This window comes from Vigna unguiculata, chromosome 5 (assembly GCF_037176805.1).
Source record: "Vigna unguiculata cultivar grain cowpea cultivar isolate G323 ecotype 2 chromosome 5, ASM3717680v1, whole genome shotgun sequence".
NCBI classification, from domain to species: Eukaryota; Viridiplantae; Streptophyta; class Magnoliopsida; order Fabales; family Fabaceae; genus Vigna; species Vigna unguiculata.
The window spans coordinates 14,807,074-14,834,350 of record NC_140796.1 but is presented as its reverse complement, the minus strand read 5'-3'; the positions used below and the strand labels follow the sequence as shown (position 1 = coordinate 14,834,350).

The following is a 27,277-nucleotide window of genomic DNA, read 5'->3' as shown; positions in this document are numbered from 1 at the left end:
CACATATTCCGGAATATAACAAAAATATAATTAATGAATACTAAATAAATATAGATATATATATATATATATATGGGTAATAAGTACAAGTATTTATTTCTATGGCTGGTTACTTTTTAAACCAACAGGATTATAACATTTTTTTTTTACTTAACAACAAAAGTTCTATTATTATGTCCTTCATGTTGATCATAAAAAATAAAACCCTCTGTCACAAGAAGAGAAACCACTACCTAGAGGAAGAAGGTACAATAATTGTCAAAATTGAAGCAAAATACCAATGCACTAAATAAGAGTGTAAGTATTGAAGTATATACAAACGTATATTATGTTAGGACAGTTGTGGATATGAAATCAGCTACTAGATATTACACATTTTTTTTGGAAATTTGATGACTTGGAAGAACAAAAAATAAAATATGTGGTCAAAATGTGATTGCTAGATCAAGTGCTGAAACAGAATTTCAAGCAATGACCGAAGGAATATGTGAATTTTTATGACTAAAGATTATATCAGGATATATTAATTTACTCATTTGCTATTGGGTAGATACAAACATTAGGATATAGAACCCGCAAATATCTACTATCGGTTAGTAATTATTAGTGAATTTTATTTGAATATTTTTTATTTAAAAATTGTTTAAGGTTTGACTTTATATATTTTGATTTTTTTTGAACATATAAAATTAAAGTTATTTTATAAAGGGTTAATTATACTTTTAGGCCTTTAATTTTTAGTGAATTTTAAAATTAATATATTTCAAAATTTTAGACCAATTTAGTCATTCATCTTTTGAAATACATAAATTTAATCATTTTAATCAAATTTTGTTAGGTTTATTTGATGTTTCGTACACATTTCAGGATTGAATTTGAGTTGTTTATATTGTTTGACATATTTTTGCTTTAATGTTAAGTCAAATAATATTATGAAACACGTTTGAAATGTCAAATAAACTTGACAAAATTTGATTAAAAGAATTAAATTCACGTATTTCGAAAGATGAAAGACAAAATTGGTCCAAAATTTTAAAATTGACTAATTTCAAAACTCACTAAAAGTTAAGGGATCAAAAACATATTTAACCCTTTTATAAAATATTAATTTTTTAAAATTTATATATTAAGACAACTCATTTAAATTTGTTTGTTAGAAAGGACAAATTTATATACATTGATATTTTGTTAATTAATTTGATTTGAAATGTACTTTTATCTAAATTAAGATTTTTAAGATTTATTTTTAAGTAATTTTATTTAAAATTTTTAAAAAGCAAAATAGAAATATGTATTCATAAGTAACCATTTTTTTAAACCGAAGAACGGATAACGGATAGATATTAAAACTAAATGACCAAAATACCCTTAAGTTAAAAGTTATTAAAAATTAAAAATGTAAATATTAGAGTTAATTTCCCTCTCTTGTTGTCCATCCATTACAGCAGTGTTGTTCTGCACCTCCACGACTCCATTACGAGGAAGAGGAGTATGAAGAGAAAAGTGGAGAAGAAAGACAAAAAAACTAATTAGGGTTTTTAATGCTAGGAATAAAAGCGGGATTATGAAAATTAGGGGTGCAGAAAGAGAAAATGAGGTGCAGGAAGAAATGACCTATCCGTTGATTATCAGTGTAAAAATTGATATAAATTGAATTCATCAATGTTCTTTTAATTTTTGTTTTTAATTGATCTGAATAGTTTGATAACTTTAACATCGACCCTAAAAATCACAGTTAACTTAAAATACGAGTTAGAATATCAGTTATAAAACCTGTAAAGGAAAAGAAAAAGACATTATTTTCCCCATTATGCTACAACTATTCCTACATTTTTCTTGTTTCATTCTCACTTAATTCAAATGAATTCAAAGAAAGTTTACTCAATGGTAGCTTTTAGGCTAGTTTACACCAGCACATGTGGTTTCTTGCAATTTCATTTAATATCTTTACTGTTTATATGTTTAATGTAAACTAAGATCAATTTATGTAAAATTTAAAAATAGAAACTTTGAAAACTTAAAAGAGAAGAAAAACTTCTACTTTGAGTTTATGGAAAATTTAATTTATTTTGTTTTTTCTCTTCTGGAAGTTTTATTGAAAAAACTGACCATCGCACCAAAGCTTCTTGAATGAGAAACACGACAAACATATATCAATTGGTAAATTTATTTTGACAAATTTAATCGAAAAATTTATTGAAATAAATGAAAATACCCCTTTAAGAAAAGTGAGGAGCCACTTTGGTTTTGAATTTACATTCTAAGAATCTAAAATCAACCCCATAAAAGTCATTCAAACATTCTGAGAGTACATGCCATCATCATTGATAATACATAATATACGAGGATAAGAGAAAGTGGTTGGTGGTATATTATTCACAATGATATACTAAATATTATTAATGTTATTGTAAGAAACAGTAATGATAGATCTGAGACAAACTCCAAGAATATGTACATTGCCGAATAATATGTTCATATAGCCAGATACAGGAACACAATTGCCTGCACCAAATGCAACAACAGAAAACAGCCACGGATTGCCACAAGCTGGAGACAAACTCAGCTGAACTGAGACATAAAAACAGTCAAGTTACCATGCATTAGGAAACTGAATACACCAACCATGTGAAATTGAGAATTTCCCCAAACAAACTTCCTTCAGCATTGCATTATTTGCTCCTCTCAAACCCCCACCAAACACAACACAAGACCATGTTCTTTTTTTTTTTTTTTTTGCTAAGTTCAGTTTCTCAATTGGTGGTTTCAGAATCACTGTGGTTATCTTCTCCATCATCAAACATTGTGGGGCTGTCTGAGGCAATCTCTAAGTTTCCTACAGACTCCAGGTCAATAGAAGTGTCTCCTAACTGTGCTGTGGCCAGCCTCAACATTATGTTATGAATAATGTTGGATTGTTCAAGCTTGAACTTGTGCTCTGAGGTGTGTTGTTGGTTGAATCGACCGGGGAGTTTGGAACGAGATGCATAGCAATCACCACAAAGATCAAAACCCATCTTCTCCGTACAATCAGCACATCTATATCTATCTCCAATTATTGGAAACATCTGTCATGAGTAGTCACACATTAGCATTCTACACAAAAACTAGCAGCATGAGAGTTATAGAAACTGCAGCTTCAAGAGAAAAACTATGTTAAAAAGAAGTGAAATAAGGACTTGTATGTTAACTGTTTTCAAAAACAATTTTTCTTTTCTAGAGTTTGTTTCTCTCCAAAGCAAATTTGGAAGTGTTTTTCCGAGTATATTTATTATTTCTTAAACTGTCTCTTGAGCATTTGAACAGAGGACTAGAAGAAAACAGGACAAGAAAACATGTTATTTGTTTTGGAAACAGTTTTTTAACCAGGTAAATTTCAGAAAGACAAATTGATTGGAATTATTTTAGAAAACTATTTTTAAACAAAAATGTTAAGAGGGAATCAAACAGGCCTGAATCTTCAGGCTGGCATCTTAACCCTAAAGAAATAGTAAACTCTTGTCTCTTTGCTAAAGCAAAGATTGTGTTAATTATCACTTTGAACAATACACAAAAATATGGCTTCAACAGAATGCAATTTCCATATAAAACCATATATAGATCAACTTGAAAACAACAAAATTGAAATTAGTTATCAGATATATCTATGAAGGTATGTTTAATGTAGTGTAGATCCTTGAAACATGAAAATACAAAAGTATTGTAAGTTGGCAGTGTGCAGCAAATAAGCAACTTATTATTATAGGTTTGGAGCTTGAACAGGGAACCTATAACTCTCTTTGTGCACATGAGATACCTTAATTGTCAATTACAAGTCAATACCTAGTCGTTAAGAAAGACAAGCAACCACATGAAATTACAGCCACCTATTTAGATCAATGAAATAGAGAAACTTGATGTAGCTTATGACCTACTATAGGACAATAAGTGAAAAGAATATAAAAGGCACGATAAAAACAAAAGAAAATGGAACCAGAGCAACAAAATGAACAAAAAAATGGAAAAGATATGATGGAAGAGAACTTTTACCCCGCAAAAATCACAACCAACTCCAATGTGAACTTTTGAGTCAGGATCTGACCACCAATCTGTATTTTCTCCTTTGTTACCCTTATCCAATGAACCTGAAAGAAAACCAACACAAGTAACTAGAAGAACATGAAAAAAGATAGAAAAATAATGAAAGAAATACCGTATAACAATAAATCAACCACCACTTAGGAAATATCTGGAAAACAAAATATTTAAGAGTATTGTAGATGACATCATAAAAACGACTTCCATATTGTAATATATTTCATAAGTTGTTTGGTTGTTTAAGTAAAAATATTTAGTATAAATAGCGGTTATGCTTGGATGCTAAATACTTAAACAGGCCAAACAATATAAAATATCCTAGGAAAACATGATGAATTATTAGAGAGGGGAAACTAAATACACATGTTTTTTCAAGTTTGAAGAGCAGATTCATCAATATGAAAATACAGGAACTTTTTTACCATACCTGACCGAGAGCATGAAAACTAAAACACATTTCCCAATATTCTATCACATTCTCAATGGAAAGCTGAAAGATATACACATATATTCCAATATTTACACCCAAAGCAGTACGCTTCAAGATATCAGTCATGTAATAAAAATGTATGCAATATACATACAAGAAGGAGTCTCAAGTTTGACTTTGATCTGCTTTAGTTCAATGGCATCTCTCCGCTGTCTATATTCTTCAGGAAATTGTTCCTCCAAAAAGTGATCTAACTCCAAACATACTTTTGGAGACCTATTGGGATGTGGACTTTGACAAACTTGGCATCTGAGCATGTCCTCATCTGTGTTGACAACGCAAGTTTGACAGTATACTGATGGGAATGCGGAAAAGTAAAACAAAATCAATATACCACTTAAGTGTTTTATTAATAAATCCAATTGAAAAGAGAAACTTAAGTGCATTGAGTACCATGGCCACAATTAAGAACTACAGGACGAAAGAGCAGTTGCTTGCACATTGTACACGTCACATCTGCAACTGATAATTTCTGTTCGAGAGAAATATCTTCCTGAGGCAATTTTTTTCTTTTAGCAGGAGTTCCAACAATATCAGGCTCTCCATTAGAATAGACTGTTCCTTCGTCTCTTTCATGGGTGGTGGACCCTGATTGCTCCATACATTCAGAAGTTCCCACATTACATGAGTTGGATGTCAAATTCATAATAGAGGAGGAAGAAGGGATACCAGAATGACCAAATTTAGCTTGTGATTCACATGTCTCAGGATCAAATTGAGGAGAGTAGAATCCTGATTTCTTTTCTTCCTCTGAAGCAAGAGTTCAATAAGAATGATTGTCAAAACTAGCCCAACAAAGTAGACAAAATGATTACTTCTATGCTAAAAACAAAGAAAGAAGAAAACTGCATTTTCAAGAAGTATATAAGGAATACCAAGAATTATAATGCAGTAAAAAAGAAAGAGCAAAATCATATAATAAAATTTTGAATATCCATAAAACCTGAGGACATAAATCAAAAACAGAGAAGAAAATGTTTATCAGTGAAAGGCCTAATTTATATAAACTTCTCAATAAATACTGTGTAACAGAAGAAAATGAGGTAAGATGAATCATTCTTGCACAAGTTAAAACTAATTTATGCACTTTAGTTTTTCCTTTAATTTTTCTCATCTACTCCTTAAGCTAAGGTGCATAACTTGATTCCAACATATGCGAGATGTTTGGTTCGTTTTACTTTCCTATTTCTTCTCAAATATCTGTTTTACGAGAAGTTTATCCAAACTGAGCCAAATTCTACTTAATCCAAGACAGATAGATACTTCTAATAGTTGCCAGTATCAAGTACCTATTACAGCACGGAATCCCATGTGAATTACACAGACACAGTGGAAGATATTTGTTATAATATGTGACGTAAAGACAAGGATTTACAATTACCCTACTATAATTACAAATACAGCATGAAATCAGACTCAAACAACCATATTTACATCATTTCTAACATTTCTCTTCATGTCGTAGCATACAAATATGTGCAGTAATCTTTAACATATGTAACTTATTTGAAGACCTCCCAATGACTTGGTGAAGACCTCTACTAGTTGATCAATTGAATTGAATAATCTAGATTTAATGTCTCCAGATAAGGTCTCTGAAATTAAACAACAATCTATCTGAATATGTAGGGCTATTGACTATGGTACACAACTGTAATTGTTTATATAACAAACATGGATTGGTTGATTTCTCATTGTCAATGTTGCTGTGCATGCAGCTATGTTTATGGTAAAATATTAGGATCCCACTATTCAATACAGTGATCTATTAGATTTGGAGAGCATCTAAAATAACTAGTGAATTACAACTCTGTCGTACAAAAATTAGTGCATTGGTCTTTGCAGCCATAATGTCCTCTCAACAATTCCACGATTTGCCTCCCATTAAGCTATATCCCTTAAACTATACCGTATTAACCATCTTGGGGTTAATGCCACTGTATTTCTCTTTTCTACAAGCATTTCACTACAGGAGAGGTTGTTTCACTAAAGTATTAAAATGGCTCGTTGCTTACTAAGAGAATAGAGAAGATGAACTTTATGAATATTCAGACAGCTTATGACTACTCCACTAGAGAGGAAAACCTAAAATGAAAGGAAAGGAGAAGGCTGGTTACTTTAAACTGCCAGGATTATAACATTTTTTTTTCTTAACGACAAAAGTTCTGTTACTATGTCCCCTACCGCCCTGCATGTTGATCATAAAAAGACCCTCTATCACAAGAGAAGTAATTCAACTTATGTTTAGTTGTACAAAAACAATTTGGTATCAGATCCATATGGTCTGATTATATGTGCTGTAAATTACGAATTTTTATGATAAAAGTATGCTCGATGAAAATGTAATTGGTGAGATTATCAATAAAAAATTTATACATTGTCTTACATAGTTCAAATTAAAGCTCTTGACCTTGGGAGTCTTGTTTCTACTTCCACACAAATAGCCGCCACTACCCATAACAGGTGGAGCAATTGGGACCTCTTGAGCCCATACAAGGGGGTGGTGATGTCCCATTTGACTCTGATTTGAGTAGTTCTGAATTTTAATTTATTTTTTTGTGCTTTTGCCAAACAAGTTCTCTTTGTTACGTCTCTGCACTTTAGTGTTTTTTCAATGCCTAGTATGAAAGTCAATAAGGAGAAACTAGATTGTTTGAGAACAATAATTGAATCAATGAATAAGTCCCTTGGATTGTATGCCCTATCCATAAAAGGAAATACATTCAATATTATTGGTTTTGTATCTCTAGGTCTTTGGTATCTTGATTCAGGAGCAATGGATCACATGACCATTTCCTATGCTCTACAATTCATATTTCAAAATTACTAGAAAACAACTCCTTAAAGTTGTAAATGATAATAGTGTACCCATAAAGAATGTTTTACATATCTCATAACTAACAAAAGTCTTGTCTCTGTACAAGAACTTACAAAAGATTCAAACTATTTACTAACTTTTTTTCTTCTTAATGTATATTCGAAGACCTTGCTTCCCCAGTGTCAAGTTTACCATGTTGAATCTTTGGCTGTGTTGTTTTTGTTGACTATCATAATCCTAATGTAGCAAATTAGATCATAGAGCTCTTAAATGTGTATTTATTGGTTATCCTGTAAAAAGTGGTACAAATGCTATTTTCTTTAGAGTCATCGTGATTTTACCACCATGGATATCACCTTTTTCATGAAACAAAATTCTTTTATGTTAGTCATCGGCTTCAGGAGGAGAAAACACTTGAAACAAAGGAGTTCTCCTTCTTGTCATTACAATATGTCTTCATAGGATGCTCAAGATCTAAGTGATGAAGTCACCATAAATGAGATCAGACCAACTCAAAGTGTGGAAGAAAAGGACAAATTCTTTTGGTAAAAATATCAAAGAAAACAATCCATTTAGCAAGAAGAGTTATTTGACTCAAAAGGTGAGGATTCCAGAAGATAACAGTAAGGAGGTAATTGTTATTGAGAATTTACCAATTACATTGAGAAAAGAAATGAGATAGTGTGTTAAATATCATATTTCTTAATATGTCTGCAGCGACAATCTGTCTAATAAACATTCAAGCTTTATTGGTGTCATAGAAATTCCTATCTCAATCTAAAAAACCATAAAAAGTGAACACTGACTAAAGCCATCAGAGAAAAGACGAATGCATTAGAAAGAAACTCAACATGGGAGAGTGTTGAAAAACCAAGAGAAAGAGGGACTGTATGGTGCAATTAGAACTTTAGAATTTTAAGTGAAATATAAGGTAACACACTCTAACTTAATGAAAGGTTTTATGTCTCATGTAACTTGTAATTTGTTAATTTAGAGGGCCAATAAGTAAATAAGTAATAATAAAGGACAAAACAATAATTGGAGTTATAAAGAGTGGTTTCTTGATGATGATATTTGATGGGCCTAGCAAAAATCACAGGGTTTATATTTATATAAATCACTGATGCAAAAACAAAGTCCATTCCCTACCAAGTAGTAGGTTTCGTAGACCAAAAAAGAGATCATGGAATGAAAAGTAAAGGGAGTGAAACCTTAGGGCTACAGTTATCAAAATCGTGAGCCAAATCATAAACTCCTGCAAGTTTACGTTCCCACACCCTCAAACCTAGCTAACTCACATATAGAATCGTTTCTTAGTAGGCTTGTGCTAAGAAGTGTTGAGAAGTGAACTTTAAACCTAACTCAATCTTACAAAATACTGACTTGTAAAATAAGGTTTGCACCAACTTATATATTGTAAATTGGCCTTTCTCTAGTTGATGTGAGACTTCCAACACACACCCCTCACGCCGAGATATATACACATCTCATGTATGGGACTAAACATCAATGGGTGGTTCGATAGTGGCCCGATAGTGAGTGGACCATAAACCTAACAAACAATAAACTTCGTTAGGATAGGTTCTAACCCATGGCTTTGATACCAATGGATATCAAAGAAAAGTGGTAGAAATAGTGGTGGAAAAAAGGATCAATGGATATGTTTTATAGAAATCCAATTGCTACAATAGAGAAGAGAAGAAAAAGGAAAAAAATAAGGCAAGCTTATATCAAAGTGACAAATTTAAAGCCATCAGTGCATCAATATATTCCATGATTTTGGTATCAAGCAGGTTTGTCATTCAACCTTGAAAGATTATATGATTGATGTTTTCTGTGCTTATGGACCTAACTTTCTAGCTCCTACTACCATGCAATTATAATTCCACTTCTCAACAAGGAAGTTGATTACACTGAAAAGTTGTTGGAAGAAAATTCATTGCAGTGGAGCCAACTTGGTTATTCAATTGTGTTGGATGCATGGACCGACCAAAAGCAATGATATTTGATTAACATTTTGATGAGCTCCCATGCAAGGACAATGCTTGTCAAGTCCATTAATGTTTCCAAACTTAAGAGGGGGAAAGTTATTTGGGATGCTTGATACCCTTGTAGACAAGATCAGAAAAGAAAATGATGTTTAAGTTATCCTAAAGTCCACTCCTTAACATGGTAGTAGTGGAGAGAGTTTTATTTTGGGCAGTTTTTTTCAGAACAATGTATTAGGGAGATTTGAATTCATTTTCAATTTATAGTTGGTTTATTTGTTGGATTACATTTTGGATTTAGGGTTTGATTTTGAGATTAAATAAAAGATATTGAAATTTACAAATTTTACTAAGTATCTTAGTAGCATCCCAGTCGAGATGTTATAGTGACTGTGGGATTAGATATTTGTGAATGGTCTAACAAGAGCCCAATAGTGGCAGCACAATAGTCTAGTTGAGAATAAAAAAATAATATAAAGTTGACGGCTTAAGAGATCCCTTTTGTGATCTTCTATTTATAATTATAGAAATTGATATAATGGAAGACGAAAGATCAAACGACTAACCTAGATTCCTAGGTACAACTCATATAGAGTGCACCACACTCCTAGGTACAAGACTAGGTACTAATCATGATTACAGCAGATAAGTGATTCTCAATGCACTACTTTTATTTCAACATTCCCCCTCATGCTGGAGCATACAAGTTGTATAACCCAAGCTTGGAATAGATAAACTCAATCCAAGTCCCTTAAGAACTTGGTCACCATTTCTACAAGCTGATCATTTGATCTAACAAACATAGTACAAACTTCTTTAGACAACATTTTTCTTGGGTGAGACAATAGATGTGGGAACCTTGACTTAGAACAAGATGCACTTTGACACAGCCAACAGTCGGAGGAATTGAATGATCAATTATAATAGACTTCAAGAGTGCGTGGCATATGACAATGGCCAGTGAACATCAGACTAGGCTGGTAGAAAACAGAGGCTGATAAATAGCTAACAATAGCTATGGAGAATAATATTAGATGGTGGTGCACAACCGCATAAATTCAATTAGGATGATTTTGTCAAAGAAGATTGCCATCAACAAAAAATAGCGGCCAACAGTGGCGAACAACGACAGACTGCAGTAGACTAGATTTCCATCAACAACACATGGCAGACAACAATAAACTACGGCAGAAAAGAATGCCATCAACAATAGATGGTGGCCAGCAATGGCTGACAGCGATAAACTATGGCTGACAAGAAGATTACCATCGACGATGGACGTGGACAAGGAAAAATACACGATACTTTTATGGAATAGGACAAAACAAACACCATACGCCTAGCAGTAGAAGACGAATGGCGTGATTGGCAAAATTCCACTAGAAGACCAATAGTAGCTTGTTGGAATTGAACCACTAAAATGATTAAGAAAAACAAGCTATTCCTTACAAGCTTAACAGATTTCCCAAATCACTGGGAATAGACCAAAAACAAACTCCCTTTCACGCCGTGAGCAACCTTCAACCCATAACTTTGGTTGTGAAATTCCTTGGCTGGCTTAGAACTGATCCAAATACTTGGTAGCAAGATAAGTCAAATCCAAAGTGCAGGACAATTGTTCTATTAAGGAAGGGATTTTTCACTTGGGGAGTTCACATGCAAAGTTGCACATAACATATGGAGCTCATTTGACACCCTTGGCAAAGACTGAATACCTTATAGCTTCATATATCTGCATAGGAAATTAAACTACATTTTTGCATGATGAAGGTACTCCACATGTGCTAGTGAGCTTTGTACAAGAAGATACATGGTTGTGAGGGCTTGACAGAAATGGAGAGAAAAAATTAAGGAGCTACATGTGTTCGACAAAATTGGTGTTGCGGGGAAGAAGATGATGGCTCAAGCATTGATGTTGTTACTAGTGACGCACCTGGTTGCTATCAACAGTGACAATAGAGACTCAAATTTGCAGTGACAATAGGAGATGGAGAAAACTAAGAGATCCACCAAATGACTTCGAACAAAATGAGACTTCAACAACACCTTAGATAAGAGGCAATAGCTTGTTGCAAGTAGAGACAAAGATATATTGTAGAAACGCAATAAACATGAAAACCTAAGTTTCCAAGAGAGAGAAAAAGCTTAGGACACCCACCGAATGACTTCAAAACCAGGAACCAAGGGCATATATAAACTCAACGTGCTCTGGCGAGTCAGACGATGGTGGCATGAAGAACATCCAACCACTGGAAGGCGGCACATGAGTTGTACATGCTCGATGGTGATGAGGAGAGGTGACCTTGATTCGGTGGTCGCCGACAGCGGACGGGGTCGGAGGTGGAAGGCGGCGGCGAATGATGGACAACATGGAAAAAGGGATGAAGATAATTGAGATTAGGAGTGCAGGACTTCTCATTAAGATATTTTGCACACAAGTGTTTGAAAGACTTGATTCCGACAACTTGGCTCTGATACCAAGTTGAGAATAAAAAGATAATATAAGATTGAGGGCTTAAGAGATCCCTCTTGTGATCTTCTATTTATAATGATAGAAACTGAAACAATGGAAGACGAAAGATCAAAAGACTACCCTAGACTCCTAGGTACAAGACTAGACACTAATCATGATTCTAGCAAATAAATGATTCTCAATGCACTACTTATTACTTATTTCAACAAGTCCCAATGAACATGGCTAGAATAGGTTTTAAATGGCTCTGCCATCTTAGTAAGTGAGTTTATGTTTAACTCAACCTCACAAAACCAACTTGTAGGGTGAGCTCTGCACTCCACTTATATATATTATAATTTGACATAATTTCTAGTTGATGTGGGAACTCCAACAAAGATATATCTCCTAAAGAAGAGTTTATATAGTTTTACTAAATCCCCATGAGTAAGGTTTGGGAGATTTACAAAAACAAATAGTTTCCTTAGGATACAAGCAAACCCAATGAGATCATACTGTATTCATAAAATACTCTATTACAAGTACACTCACTATATTGTTGATCTTTGTGAATGATATAATTTCAAGATATGATGAAAAAGAGAAATTTGCTTTAAAGGATTAATTAACATCCCAATTTAAAATGAAAAACTTATGGAAACTTAAGTATTTCGTCAAAATAAAGGTGGATTATTCCAAAAATGACATTTTCATCTCCCAAAGAAAGTATGTATTTGATCTCCTCAAGAAAACATTTTGCAATGTAAAACTTCAAAAGTTCATACTAAACAAAATCATATAATAAATTTGGAAATGAACAGAGTTCTCTTCTAGAAAAATTTATTTATCTATCACACACAAAACCAAACATTGCTTATGTAATTAGTATGATAAATTAGTTTAACCATAATCCAATAGAAAGACACGTGCTAGAAAATGACAAAAAAACTGTAGTACTTGAGCAAGCCCAAGAATACGGCTACTGTCCAAGAATATCTACAATATCTTTATATTGGTTAGAAGAAAATAACTTTAGAATTTTCCTATTCATTTCAACATATTTTTATTTCCTTATTTTAAAGAGTTTGATTTTACAAATAGAGACAATGAGAATGTAATTGGTATGATGGTTATCAATAAAATAATTATTTATTTCTTAGCATTGCTCAAGTATTTGAATTCAAGAACATAGCAACAAAACTTTTGAATGGAGGAGAGGAACCAAGCCCACTTGAAACCTCATGCTGAAGTGAGGTTGGTTATGTAGACTAATTAACCAACAACTTAGAACCATTGAGATTTACTGAAAAGAAAATTTCAGGTACTTGGATCAAGTTTTTCTAATGGTTTCTCTTAATCTTTCGTTAACTCTTCCTCTATCATTTTGAATTGAACTCCCTTCCCTTTGATCAACTTTTCTCACTAGAATCTACATTGATCTTTTTCCACATATAACCAAACAACCTTAAGTGAGTTTCCATAAAAGGTGCTAACCAAAATTTTTCCCTTAATCATCCCTCCATCTTAGCATTGGGATGTGTAAAATAGAACAAGAGATCCTAAATTGAGCCTGCACCAATTCAGAAAAAATAATGGGCGACAGAAGTACGCAATAATAACTCATAATCAATCATGTTGGAATGCATTGATCACACGGCTTGAACATATCACCATCAATAGAAGACCATAGAAATTTTAGAAACACACCATTATATTCAATGCATTGCACAATAAATCATTGAGATGTATAAGAATCATTGCACACATATTTAGTATGCTCGTGCATAGGCCATTAGGGAAAGGGATATACCAAGCGTTTGCTCTTCCCTTCTCTTGTAAGGAACAGTATAAATCTTAAGGAGCAAAAAGTGAAGCATTTGGCAGACTGTTGGGAAGTGATAGTATTGATGCCTACATACTGGACATTGAGACTCGCGCAGACAATTCATGGAATTATAGACACACCAGAAACAGCATATATGGCCACATGCTGCAAATAGAGAGGAAAAAAAACAGAATTTATCAAACTGATAACATAATCACATGCATCTCTAGAAAATAATGCTGCCTTACATAGCACAATGGGTTTGTATAATAGATCCCTGCACAATGAAGTAAAACAAAATCAGTACACACAATTTGAAAAAGGAAAATATAGCAGCTCACACGCCGACTTAAAATGACACAATAGCCAATCCATTTTTTCAAACAATAGATTAAAAATTTCGAAGCTCAAGAATTTGAAACCTTTATTCCTTCCTCAAGAGACAAGATTTTTGGGTTTTGGAGTCAAAATTTCATTTGCCATTTTGCAAACAAAAAATAAGGAACTATTACTCTGATTTATTCCTTTTCTTAGCATTTACACAACGCCCAACGAATTTCGCATTCAATCGAAATTTCGAATGTAAAATGCGAGTGCACCAACTTCAGATCGAGAAAAAGAAAAATAACCCTGGAATAGTCCACATCATCTAAGCTTGAATCAAGAAAAAGTTTCATGTTTTTGAAGAAATAACGGCATCCCTGGTGAACCTCTTGAAATATGAATAAGAATTGAAGCACACAATTGAACCTTGAAGAACAACACATCAAAGGGTGTTTCACTTTGGAAACATAAGAGCTCCAAATTATATGCAATTAGAAGAGACTTACAGACAAACGCAGCATACGAATGAATCAGGGATTTCTTCGTGTTCATTGTCCGCAAAGATTCGATCTCTGAGTGCGTTGTTCTCCATTTCGTGAATGTCCCAACAACGCAGAGAGAGAATGCGGTGGTGTCACAGAAGAATCAGGATAGGAATGAACAAAGGAACCTGGTGTTCTACAATATATTTTTAATATTTAATATTTAATATTTAATTATTACGTACATATAAAATTAAAAAATTGTCTAATTCTCTTCTCCCAAAGGAAAAGGTCACATTAAATAAAAAATATTTTTCTGACTGAATTTATAAAATCCTCAAAAGATAAAATAAATTGAATACAGTAAAAGAATTAAATTAATAATTAAATATAGCATTGGAAATTACGTATTATGGTGCATCTCATTTCTTATTTATTTAATAAGTTTAGTTCATAATAGAAAAAAAAAATAGCTTTCATATTTTTAGTGTTTCTCAACTCAACTTTTAAAAACCGGTAATTTTAATCATTATTCAATTTTAAAAAACATATTAATTGTTTAGGAAAAAGAGACTACATTTATATTTTCTTTTTAAGTTTGAGAATTCAACTGAATATAGGAACTTTAACTATGTTTGACCATATAAGAACTAAAAATATTATTTCATCTAATTTTTAACTATTAATAAAAGGAGTGCTACTAATTGAATTTAAATAGGTTAGGCTTAAAATAAGTTTGACTTACTTAAAAAACTTAAATTCAAGTTTGATTTATTTTTGGTTGTGATTTTTATTTAAGGTTTGTTCTAGCTTTTTGAGATTTTAATTATGAGATCCAATAAATTTTAATAATTAAAAAATATATAAAATTAGAAAAATATATTTTTTAATATTTTAAGTAAAAGATAAACGGTTAGCTACAACTTAAACTTATTTTATTTTAAAATATTTAAAAAAAATATCTAGTTAATAATTATTTAAATAGAAAATAATATTAATAAATATTATTAGATATTAGTTTATATTCTATTGGTACAAATTAAAAGATATCGTGAGACATTGTTAGATATTATGAGATATTTTTATATACAGTTATATATCTTGTTAGATAATAATAAAAAATGTATTTTTCTTTTAAATAGTAGGCTTATAAATATATAGGAGAACAAAGTTTAAGAAAGAAATTCAAGTAAGAAAGAAAAGAGAAAGTTCTAAAAGTTGAGCTTTGAAGGAGCAGAATGAGTGAAGAGTAAGAGGTAAGGGAAAGGTTGAATTTTAAATGGTTTAGTTATCTTAATTGTTTTACTTGTTTTAATTTTTTTAATTTTTTTTTGTCTTATTTGTGAATGTGTTTTGGTTGTGTACAAAATCATGAATGGGTAAGAGATGATTCTTGATATGTTTGTGTGTGTGTGTTTCATCAAAAAGTGAAGTCTTGGATTTTTGATAAACTCCGAGAGAGCAAGTGGTCTTTATCCATATAAAAATCATGAGAATGAGTGAGAAGAGTAACTCTACATAGTTGTACCGAAGGTGAATTTTGTCGGGACTCACAATGAGAGTAATTGAAAGTGGCACCTGTGAGTTTCATAAGACTCCTAGGGAGTAAGGGAAATGGAGCACGTATTAGTAAGCTACGTGCGAGAGTTACAAACTCGTCCTGATGTTGAGATCACTAGTGGTTGCATTATTTGTTGTGATAACATGTTTTGTGTGATTGTGTGAAACAAATAGTATAATTAGATGGTGTTGCGAGCTAGTGTGGTTATGTAAGGTTTGAATAGGTTGTTATATTATGATTGATGAGTATTCTGGTTATAATGTTTTGATGTTTTATGTTAACTCACCTTTCTATTTTGGTTGTTGGTTATGATTTTCACATACGATAATAGTATTTTATATGAGAACATATGATAGTACGTGTATTAAGGAAAGACACACGACCCTATGGACAAGGGTCACTTCAGATAATCTTTTAATTTTATATTTTTTCTTTTGAATAAAGTTTATTTATAATTTTTAATTATGTAATTTATGTTAATTATATTATAGACTTTTAGTAAGAAAAAAATTGGATGTTACATTAATTTAGTCACTTAACAAACTTAAAAACCTAATCTTTTAATTTTATGTTTTTTTTTGAATAAAGTTAGTTTATAATTTTTAATTATGTAATTTGTACTATAGATATTTAGTAAGAAAAAACATTGGGTGTTACATTAATTTAGTCGCTTAACAAACTTAAAAATTTAATTTTTGTTATGCTTTTTAGGTTGACATGACTTATTCTTATTTGTCTTATTCCATGTAAAAATAAAAAACACTATGGACTATGAAAAGTAAATGATAAAATATATTTTAAGTCCTTAAAAGTTAGTTTTGTTTCTACATTTTAAATATAATTTTCCTGCTTTTTTTTAGTCCCTCGTATATCAAAATAAATTTAGGAATAATATAGAAAAACTCCATTTACATTTCAGAAAATACAAGAACTTTATAAACGTAAGAAGTAAAGCTAAATTAAATGAATTTTGAGGTAAAACCCATTTTATTCAAGTTAAAATATTAGCTACTCAATTTATGAAAACATTATGCAAATGGGTAGCTTAAGGTTTCTAAGAGGCAAGTATAACTTGTATAAAATATACTCTATAATAATGTCTTAAACTATAGTATTATAAAAATGGTAAGTAAATATTTTATTTCAATGCATTATAAAAATGTTTTAATATAGTTAAAATGTCAACTATTGCCTTTTATTCATTTTTTTTCATAAAGTTTACATATTTTATTCCAGTTTGATTTGACACGAACATGATCATAAATTAAGCATTTATATTATATATGTTTTTAGAAATATAGGTTAAATAAAGAGGAATAAGATGAACTATGAAAGACTTTTACGAAAAAGATTATTAACTTTAACTACATTAATTTGAATAAATTTGTAAAACAAGCCTTATAAAGATTTGAAATATATTATTAATTATTTTTTAAATTTCAAGAATATTAAATATATAATAAATAGTATATTAATTGAAAAAGTATGAAAAAAAGAGATAAACATAAAGATTTATAGTAATTTATTCTATTGGAAAAGTTACATTTACTGATCTAATCACTCTTATTAAATCAATCTAGTGTATTTCAAGCATTAAGAAAAATCTTCAAGAAAACAAGAAAATATAACATCCAACTAGATTTTCTATCATCACTTGTAAAATTATAACACAAAAGAGAAGAAAAGTGAAAAAAAAAAGAAAAGTATAGGAATAAAATCACTTGGAAAAGTATGAACATATATAGGAAAGATGTTGGATAAAAGATACACAATGAACTTCTTGAAGCAAGGATTCGATTAAAATATTAAAGTAAGAAAGATCCAAGTAAATGTTGATTTTTCTCATGTTAAGGTCCTTCTTTATAGTAAAAGAATTTTCTGAATAAATGAAATTGACTTTTTTGTAATTTCAATAAAAAAATGAGAGAGGTATGAGTACTTTTATACTTGATAATTTCAACCTTACATAATATTCAAATAATAATAATATAATAATTGACAACATGATTAAAAATACAAATTACAACCTAAATCCAAGATCAAATTCTTCGTGCATCATTATCAACATAACATTGTGGTTGCAAGCATCCAAATTTTAAAAGTCAAGCTTCTATATTAATAATTTATACCTCTAATTTTCTTAACATTTTTTTTCAATTTCAATTAGTTATTTGCAACTCTATTTCTCCTCAACCAATTTAATAAGATCACACTTGAAATTTTAACAATCTACTCATTAAAAATGAAAATTCGTTTAGTAAAGATGGTGATTAGAGGGTTACCAATGGTAGAAATAAATTTGCCACTCTATCAATGCTTGATTCCAAGTTCAAGTCCCTCGCATTAAGATCTTGTTGTTTCTTTTATAAATCTTTCTCTCTGTGCATTTTTTTTTTCAATAAACTAAGAAAATCTTGTTTAGTAAGTCTCTTTAAAGCACAATTTATTAAAGTCACATTTACTTTAAGGAAAATGATATTTTAACCCACTTTTTTTGACCCACTTTTAACCCACCACTTCAATCACCATTAGATCATCTTTTTTTATTCTTTTTGGTGATGTGATGTATGATCTAATGGTGATTGAAGTTGTGGGTTAAAAGTGGGTCAAAAAAAGTAGGTTAAAGTATCATTGTCCTTACTTTAATGAATGAATAAGAATAATTATTCAATAATCGAGTCAAAAGTAATACAATATATTAACATTTGTAAGATTTCTCTAATGGGAAAAATATTTGGTTGGACATACTCTTAAACTTTATATCAAATACATCTTTGAATCACTCTTTTTTGGGGTTGATTTAACCCTATTTTCCATGCATTTCCTTGGGATTTTGAGTGTGCTATGTCACATTCCAAATTATCTACATGTTAATGTTAGATGGAGTGCCCTTATAGCAATTTATGCTCTTATATAGTTGGAGTTAGGGTTCTTCATTTCTATGCAGTCATAATAATTACATAAAGTAGAGGAATTAACATAACAAGGGTGAACATTTCTTCTTCTTGTGGAACAAAATTCAACTACACTAGAATGGCTAGTACAAAGTTCTTCAACCTTTCGTACCTTTGGATAACTTCTCGGTATTCAAGAGATAAAAAGTTATGTAAAGTAAAAAAGGAAATGTTGTTTATTACTATTAACAACTTAACAAAACTTTTCAAAATGTGGGTTCTAATAAAGAAGAGTTAATGACTAAGATCAACATAATTTATAAGTTAGGAATGCAAGCTCAATTTATAATGGTTACTTACCAATAGAGAATAAAAAGGTTCTTTGATCATATTTTAAATAAGATATATGCAAATGTTTAGGAATTGGAATCAATTAAGAACATAAAATTGGGAATTTTAAATAAAATAAAGAAAACCTGGATAAAGGGAAGGCTTCACAAATCAATGTTTGATAAGGCTAAAGATGATCGTTACAAGAATTGGGAAATTCTTGATCAAATCGCAAGATGCAAGAAAAACCCTAGTAGAGATAACCTCACTGTTATTTTTGGAAAAAATGTTCTACCATATTATGGATTCCCAAAGGTTTATAAATACAGAATAAGTTGTGGGATCTTCAATTGGGCCTCCAAAAGATGAGTCACCATTGTATTGCAATATCTCTTGGGACTTTCTAAGTCTTCCTCTCGTCATGAGTCCACCTAAGTCTTGAATTGGGTCATGGTATTGGTCTTGATGATCCACATCATATTCTTGGATTTTGATGTCCATGTCATATTTGAAGTCCAATTTGAAAATTAGGTTCAAGTGGAGTATTCTTATGATGGGACTTTTTCTTAGTTTGACCCTACCACCTATATTTTATTAGATAAAGTAACTTTTATGAAGCAAGAATTTAGTAACCAATTTATAACACTTTTTAATGTAAATTATACATGCTATTATTTTAATTATTAATTTAATGTTTGTGACTTATTGTAACTAGTAAAATATAGTTTATTTCTCTTACATGTGAAATTGAGTAATTTCATGAAAAACTAAATTTACTTATGTGAAAAATAATATTTCTAATGTGTCGAAGATAATTAAAGCATAAATGAAGTATAACTATGCTACGATTGAAAAATAAAAATGCTAACTCCATAAAAATAGTTATTAATCAAGTTTAATAAACGAATAATGAATTGATTTTGATGAATTAGACCAAATCATGGTTTTTATAAGCAATAAAAATCAATTAGGCCAAACCTAGACGTTTGTAATTTTTGGCCACCAACAAATAAAGAGAGAAGAATTTTTTTTTTTATATGACAAGTAATACTCATGACGTGAATAATTTTAAGGATTAAGTATTTTTTTAGTCCCTAAACTTTAATGTGAAATTGGAATTTGTTCATGTTTGAAACTTTGATATAATTTGATCCTCAAACTTTAAAAATGAATTAATATAGTTATTCTAACAATTGGGTTAAAATTTTTTGATGTGTCAAGCGACTTTTTGCGTTAATGTTTGAGTTGCTTACACTGTTTGACATATTATAGCTCAAATGTCAATTTCGAAGGTTATTTAACATGTAAAAAAAGTAAACACATTTGGATTAAAAATACTATATTCATTTATTTTTAAAGTTTGAGACCAAAATGTATCAATGTTTCAAACAATGACGAATTCCAATTTCGCGTCCAAAACATATTTAACCTTAATTTTTATGCAACAAGCTTGTGATTTTATGTTTTCTTCTCCTTCCTTCAAATTCACAACACTTGTATTGTTAGGAAAAATAACTTTCTTAGTTAAATGTTTTGTCTTTTAGTTCCAACCATTGCCATAAATACACACCTACACCCTTCACTTTTATTGCACTTTATCACAACTAAAGGAAGGAAGAATATGTTGCTCTACCAACAAGGAGTGGGAAAATCAAGTGGTTTTTACTAATGTCAAAATTTTCACCTTTTTACATCTATCTAATGACTAGTCTAGTGGCTTATTTGATCTTAATTAGTCTTCTTATTGTTAACCGATTGCAAAACACATAGATGGCAACTTGTGTCATTCACCATCATGTGGTTTGCTAACCAATTCATTCAAAATTCCTTTATTTTCCCTATACCATTTTCACCATTATTTTTTTAGCTAGGATCGCATCTTGTGCATATTCTACTTTATAGACAACAACTAATTCAACCTCTACTTTTAGAAGATCAAGTGAAGCTTAATTAGTTTATGCTAGACGAGAAATGAAGAACATAACCAGTTTTTGGAACAAGGGAATAAGTGAGTTGAGGATTATGAGAGAAAAGATCACCTTCCTTCCTTCATTGTTCTTAGCATCTTTATCAATTCCCTCCTTTCTCATTTTCAAGTTTTATCAAATGTTTATTTTAGGTGAGTGGTTTTCCTATTTCAACTTTTCATTCTCTAGTGAGATATGATATAGGTGAAATATAGGGTCTTTGGGTTGTAAACCCCTAATCCCTTGGATCTTTTCTTAAAACTAGTGCTTTCTTGAACTATTTCATATGGATTGTTAAATATTTGTTTCTTTATATTGAAATATAGCTCATGGTAGACAAATTTTTAAATGTAGTTTGTATTTCATGATTATTTGAGAAGAGAATTTGTGAAGCATTATTTTTAAAACCATATCACTTAAGAACATTCAAGTCTCTATAGTTGAATAGCCCAGGTTGAATTGTCCCACAATGGTATTTGGGAGGGACATCTCTCAAAATGTTTGAGCTCAACATCGAGTCAATAAGACAACAGTAGAAAAGTTGAAGAGATTTTAGTGACAAGCAAATATTATTGTTTCGTGAGTTTAATTAAGCTATTTTCTTTATATTGGAGATGTGATTTGTGTACTTCCCTTTTAACCATTACATTTTTTAAATGTGTTATGACAACATCGTTTACATTCCTTTACTTTACCACTTATGATACCAATATACAAGTTCAATAAAGATTGCACAAGGATCAATTCATTAAATATATTGAAGAAGTAGAATCGTTTTTCGAAATACTCGTATTAAGTATGTCCTATTAACATTTGATCCAATCAAAGACTTGGATTTACAAGTGAACTAAAAAAAATCATGAAATTAGGGTAAGTCCATTACAACTCATTCAATATATCTATACATGTCGCGATGTGTTAGGATTTCATGTAGCATCTCACCACTTGAAATAAGTTTATGTGACTTAGTTCATAAGGGGATATATGTTGTAATGTAGGTGTCAATACTTGATATACAAAAAAACAATAATTCACTATCATCCCATATATGTGATCACATATTCATACAAGTCTTATCATTCTCAATAATAATTTCTATAAAACATTTACTTAAATAAAATAAAAAATCAATTAAATATACAAACTAATATTAATTTTACATTTATAATATGCATTCAAAACAATCTATCAAATAGGAAAGAAGAGAAAAAAAAGAAATAAAAAAATAAAAAAAAAATCTTTTAGCTTGAACGAAGATTGAACAAATTTAAGGGTTGAGTTGCAATTATTTTTTGTTTGAACAAACAATCCTTCACTTAGGCGAAATATCTTTCACTTGAGTGAAAACGGACCCGGAATAAGATTTGAATCTTTTATTCGGTTTGAAAATCTTATAAGTTAGAATTAATCCTCAACTTCTCAAAATGTTATCAAAATTTGAAATATAAAGAAAGAAAGTTAGAGAAAATAGAAGGAAACAATTCTAGAGATAAAGGTGAGTATGAAACTTTACACGATGCTTTCTAAATCAAAATTAATCATTAATCCAATTTTTACATTATTAGTATGATAAATAATTTGTATAAGTATAACAAATATTGACATATTTTATTTTTAATACAATAAAAAATTATAATTTTAGTAGAAAAGTTTAATTTGGCTAATAATTAAGATAGTTGAACATATATTTAGTTATTTATAATTATCACAATTATTTATTAAATAAAAATTAATATTAATTAATATGTGATTATAATTATGTTTAAATAAATATTCTTACTTTTTTTAAAATTTAAATTTTTAATAATTTCTTTAAAATTAATTACCTACAAAATATGTAAATACTTATACTCAATCCACTACTGCATTATGCAACTGTTATTTTCCTTTGTTTTGTCAATATTTTCCTATGTAAACGTGGAGGTAGTGAAAGTGAAATTGATAGTATCTTTTTTCCTATAAAGCTTCAATAATTGAGCAATGATTATGAGAATACTGATGAAAACGACATCATTTCTGTGCTACAATATTACTCACTTTTTCTCTTTCATTATACTAAACGACATTTTTAGGGAGAGACGTGACAGAGAAAGGTGTAATATGAAAAATTAGACCAAGTGTCATAAAGAATTAAGGTAAAATGTTTCTATAAATTAAATTATAACTAAGTTATATAATACTAAAGGTATAAGTTATTATTTATTTTATTTTACAATACTAAATTATTTATTTATTATTAATAAATGTGACATCCCATTTAAATAGATTAAATCTACTAAATAACAACATCGTATAATTATAGTAATAAAAGAGCAATCAGATGAACAATATGCATGAGGATTCACTATTACAGTCATCCAAGAAAGTATGTAAAAGATGTTAGGAATCCAAGTGTGAGTCTAAGTCCCACATTGACCAGAAATGAGAAAGTAGAGCACCATATAAGGATCAAGGCCCATAAACTCATCGCCTTAAAGTTTTGGGTTGAGAGTGGTGTCAGTGTCTTATGTGATTAGGCTCAGATCTCATTGGTGTTGTATCTCCCAAGTGAAACCCCCTCCTTAAAAACCCTGACAAGTGGTATCAGAGCCGATGGTTAATACCGGCTCAGACGAGTGCAGTACCAGTATAGTCCTAGTATCGAAAGTCTTCCTGATAGTGTGGGTAAGCGTGTCCCGTTAAGAAAAGAACGGTGGTACAAAAAAGGGCAGAAAATGAGTACTCGTGGTTGGGAATGCTTCTGCTGGACGGGGAGTGTACCAATGTGGTTGAAGGGACTCACCCTTGAGGGGGAGATTGTTAGGAATCCAAGTGTGAGTCTAAGTCCCACATTGACTAGAAATGAGAAAGTAGAGCACCATATAAGGATCAAGGCCCATAAACCCATCGCCTTAAGGTTTTGGGTTGAGAGTGGTGTCAATGTCTTATGTGGTTAGGCTCAGATCTCATTGGTGTTCCCAAGTGAAACCCCCTCCTTAAAAACCTGACAAAAGATACCAAGGCACACCAAGGATGCCATACAAGTCGTGCTAGACAAGAGTTTTACAGTTTGCAAAAGAGTGCTCTTGGAGCAAGGAATTACAAAAAGGCATTAGGACCATAAACTGCTCCGAAGAGCCACAAAGAACAGGTTCAAACTACACAACACTGTTGCCACCATCAGGTCTGCCTTCAGTGCTTCCCCCATCTGCTCCCACCATAAGGTGGTCATCGCAAAAGAGAAAGCAGGACAAGAACATACACAAAAATAAAAGGGTAAGCTAGTGTAAAACAATTTATCATATTTTAGCAAACAAATACTTAAAACAGTTCTCAAGCTCACAACAAAGTACGCATAAATTCATGTTATAGCAAACAAGCAGGACACTAGACTCAATTATCCGGATAAATATAATAAGATCGGATTCACTGGACGCTTGCACTTGTGGTGGCCTCTACTGCTCTGCAGAGCCATTGCCAATGGGTTTCACCCTACCACACACAAGGTTAGCCTTCAAGCATCTAAGGCCATTATCCTGCCAAAGACTAGGGCCTCCCGCTACTCTTATCTACGTGAGACTAACTGATCCTTTAGAGTTTCAGGATGCGATCTTTACTTGAATCCTTATCTTAATTATATACACTACACACCACCATGAGATCTCCCCACGAGACTCATGGAATTACGCCTATCTCACACCGAATTCATGTTTTTCATACCATAACCACCACTTTTATCTCAAACATCCAATTCTCATGAAATTTCTCAACCAACAACCCAAAATCCATGTGTTATTCATGCCAACATACCAATTTCAGTTCCTAGGAATCACACAACCAAGCATATTTACATACTTTAGGATTTCAAGGGGAAATTAAACCAATCACACAGACCACCAATCAAACAGGAAAGAAAAATAGAGCTAAAGCACCCCTCGGCAGCAGCCTCGCTCAAGCTAGACACCCTCGCTCAGGCGAGGGAAGTTGTCTCGCTCAAGCTACGGGATCTCGCTTAGGCGAGACTGCCAACAGTGGCCTTGAGAGATTTCATGAATTCTCGCTTAGGCGAGACCTTCTTGCCTGAGCGAGACAATGTGTCACTCAAGACAAAACTGGTCGCCTGAGCGAGTGCTTGAGACATAACCCTAGGCGAGCTTCTACTATTCTCGCCTAGGCAAGACGAGCTCGCTTGGGCGAGAATACCAGTTCTCCCCCAGTGTTCCATGCATGCAAGGCAGAAAAACAACACAGAGCAGCATCCAGAATACAAGCCAGCTATTTTCACATGATTAATATACCATTCAAGCACCCAAAACATAGAACAACCTATAAACATACAGAAATAGCTTTAGAACTTAAAAAACATAGCTTCCCTTTCCTTAAGTAAAGCTGAACTTTAAAGAAGACGAGCCACGCAGTGCGAGGACAGGAACAACTTCAAGAAGCTGGAAAAGTTACAGTTAAGAACAGAAGATGAAGTTAGGATTGGAATCCTCACGAGACTAAGTTTAGAGGAAAAGAAAGAGGAACCAAACGTGAGCTTGAGTTTCAATTTGCACTTAATAGGAGCTGGTTTCGTTTCACTTTAAGGGGAACTTGGACATGCCCTAGCAGAGCTCTAGCTGGAGAAAAGAAAAGGGAACTGAAAGTTGGTTTCTGAAAAATGAGACAGAGTGAAGGGGGTTAGGGTCTAAAAAGGGTATTGGGTCCCCTTACTAGGCTGGCCTTAGGCCCACAAAAGGCTAGGCCCAAACATTTACAAAGCTAAAAATGGGGCTTATAATAAATATATGTCCCTTTATTTTATAACTAATATTATAAATTTTTCAATCATTTTCTTATATTTAATTGTTTTATTTATTTAATTTTTCTTTTAAATTAATCTTTCTAAATTAAAATAAAAATCTTTAATAAAAAAATATCTATGATATAATATAATAACAAAAACACAGACATGATAGGTGTTTGTGTATTTGCAATTTTTAATTTTCATAAAAATTTGAGTTAAGATAAATAATATTTACTTTCACAATATATAATTAATTTTAAAATAGTTGCTAAATGTAAAATTGGAAAAATAATATATATATATATATATATATATATATATATATATATATATATATATATATATATATATATATATATATATATATATATATACACAAAAGAGGTTTTTAAAATGATACTTAAAGACAAAAGAAGTTTTTAGAATAACAATTAAAAGTACACTATTTATAAAATAATTAATTTTTAAAATAATAAGTAAGAGTAAAATTGAAAGAAAGAAATGTGGACAAAGAAGATAATCCTCTTTATATATAACTAGCGTACACACAGGCGCGGGCGCTATCGCGTCTGTGTGTACGTATTTTTTAAATATGAATGATAGTATGTTAGTTGGTGATAATAGTGTAATGTTATTAAGTTAATATATAAAATAAATTTATATATTAAAATAAATAAAGTGAAATGAATAGAGAAATTAATTGTTGATGAATAAAAAAAGAAAGAAAAAAAAATAAACAGTTCTATAGAAAATAGGTAAAAATAACCGTTAATTTTAAAAAATTTAATAAATAATTTATTGTAAAGGGTAGAATTGGTATTATAAAATGTGGACACAAAAGAGGAAATCATTTTTATATATTGTTATAGATTATAAATTATAGATTATAGATAATTATAGATATACTTATATATAGTTATGCAATGGACTTAAATATTCCCACGTCCGTGTGTACGTATTTTTTAATAAATATGAATGATAGTATGTTAGTAGGTGATAATAGTGTAATGTTATTAAATTAATATATAAAATAAATTTATATTTATTAAAAATAAAGTGAAATGAATAGAGAAATTAATTGTTGATGAATAAAAAAAGAAAGAAAAAAAGATAAACAGTTTTATAGAAAATAGGTAAAAATAACCGTTAATTTTAAAAAAATTAATAAATAATTATATTATAAAAGGTAGAATTGGTATTATAAAATATGGACACAAAAGAGGAAATCATCTTTATATATTGTTATAGATTATAAATTATAAATTATAGATAATTATAGATATACTTATATATAGTTATGC

At 30.9% G+C, this 27,277-nt stretch overlaps 1 protein-coding gene across 2 annotated transcripts; it reads right to left on the bottom strand.

Moving 5' to 3' along the window:
- Positions 1 to 2,372: 2,372 nt before the first annotated feature.
- PRT1 (proteolysis 1) lies at positions 2,373 to 14,648 on the bottom strand. Of its 2 annotated transcripts, XM_028073228.2 has the most exons (8): positions 14,481 to 14,648; positions 13,899 to 13,927; positions 13,636 to 13,815; positions 5,237 to 5,317; positions 4,961 to 5,155; positions 4,662 to 4,862; positions 4,030 to 4,124; positions 2,373 to 3,068 (listed from the first exon to the last, which is right to left on the bottom strand). In XM_028073228.2, exons 1-8 carry the CDS (start codon positions 14,564 to 14,566, stop codon positions 2,754 to 2,756), a joined length of 1,182 nt encoding a protein of 393 aa, XP_027929029.1. In that variant the 5' UTR covers positions 14,567 to 14,648; the 3' UTR covers positions 2,373 to 2,753. The 2 variants fall into 2 exon arrangements, with proteins under 2 accessions (XP_027929029.1, XP_027929028.1); XM_028073227.2 differs by having other exon boundaries at positions 4,961 to 5,317.
- Positions 14,649 to 27,277: the final 12,629 nt, after the last annotated feature.

Coding starts and splice junctions, on each gene's coding strand:
- PRT1 (XM_028073227.2), bottom strand. CDS start 14,566: ATGGAGAACAACGCACTCAGAGATCGAATCTTTGCGGACAATGAACAC. Junction 13,816..13,898: donor ATACAAACCCATTGTGCTAT/GTAAGGCAGCAT, acceptor CTCTATTTGCAG/CATGTGGCCATATATGCTGT. Junction 3,069..4,029: donor TTGGTTGTGATTTTTGCGGG/GTAAAAGTTCTC, acceptor TACTCATGACAG/ATGTTTCCAATAATTGGAGA.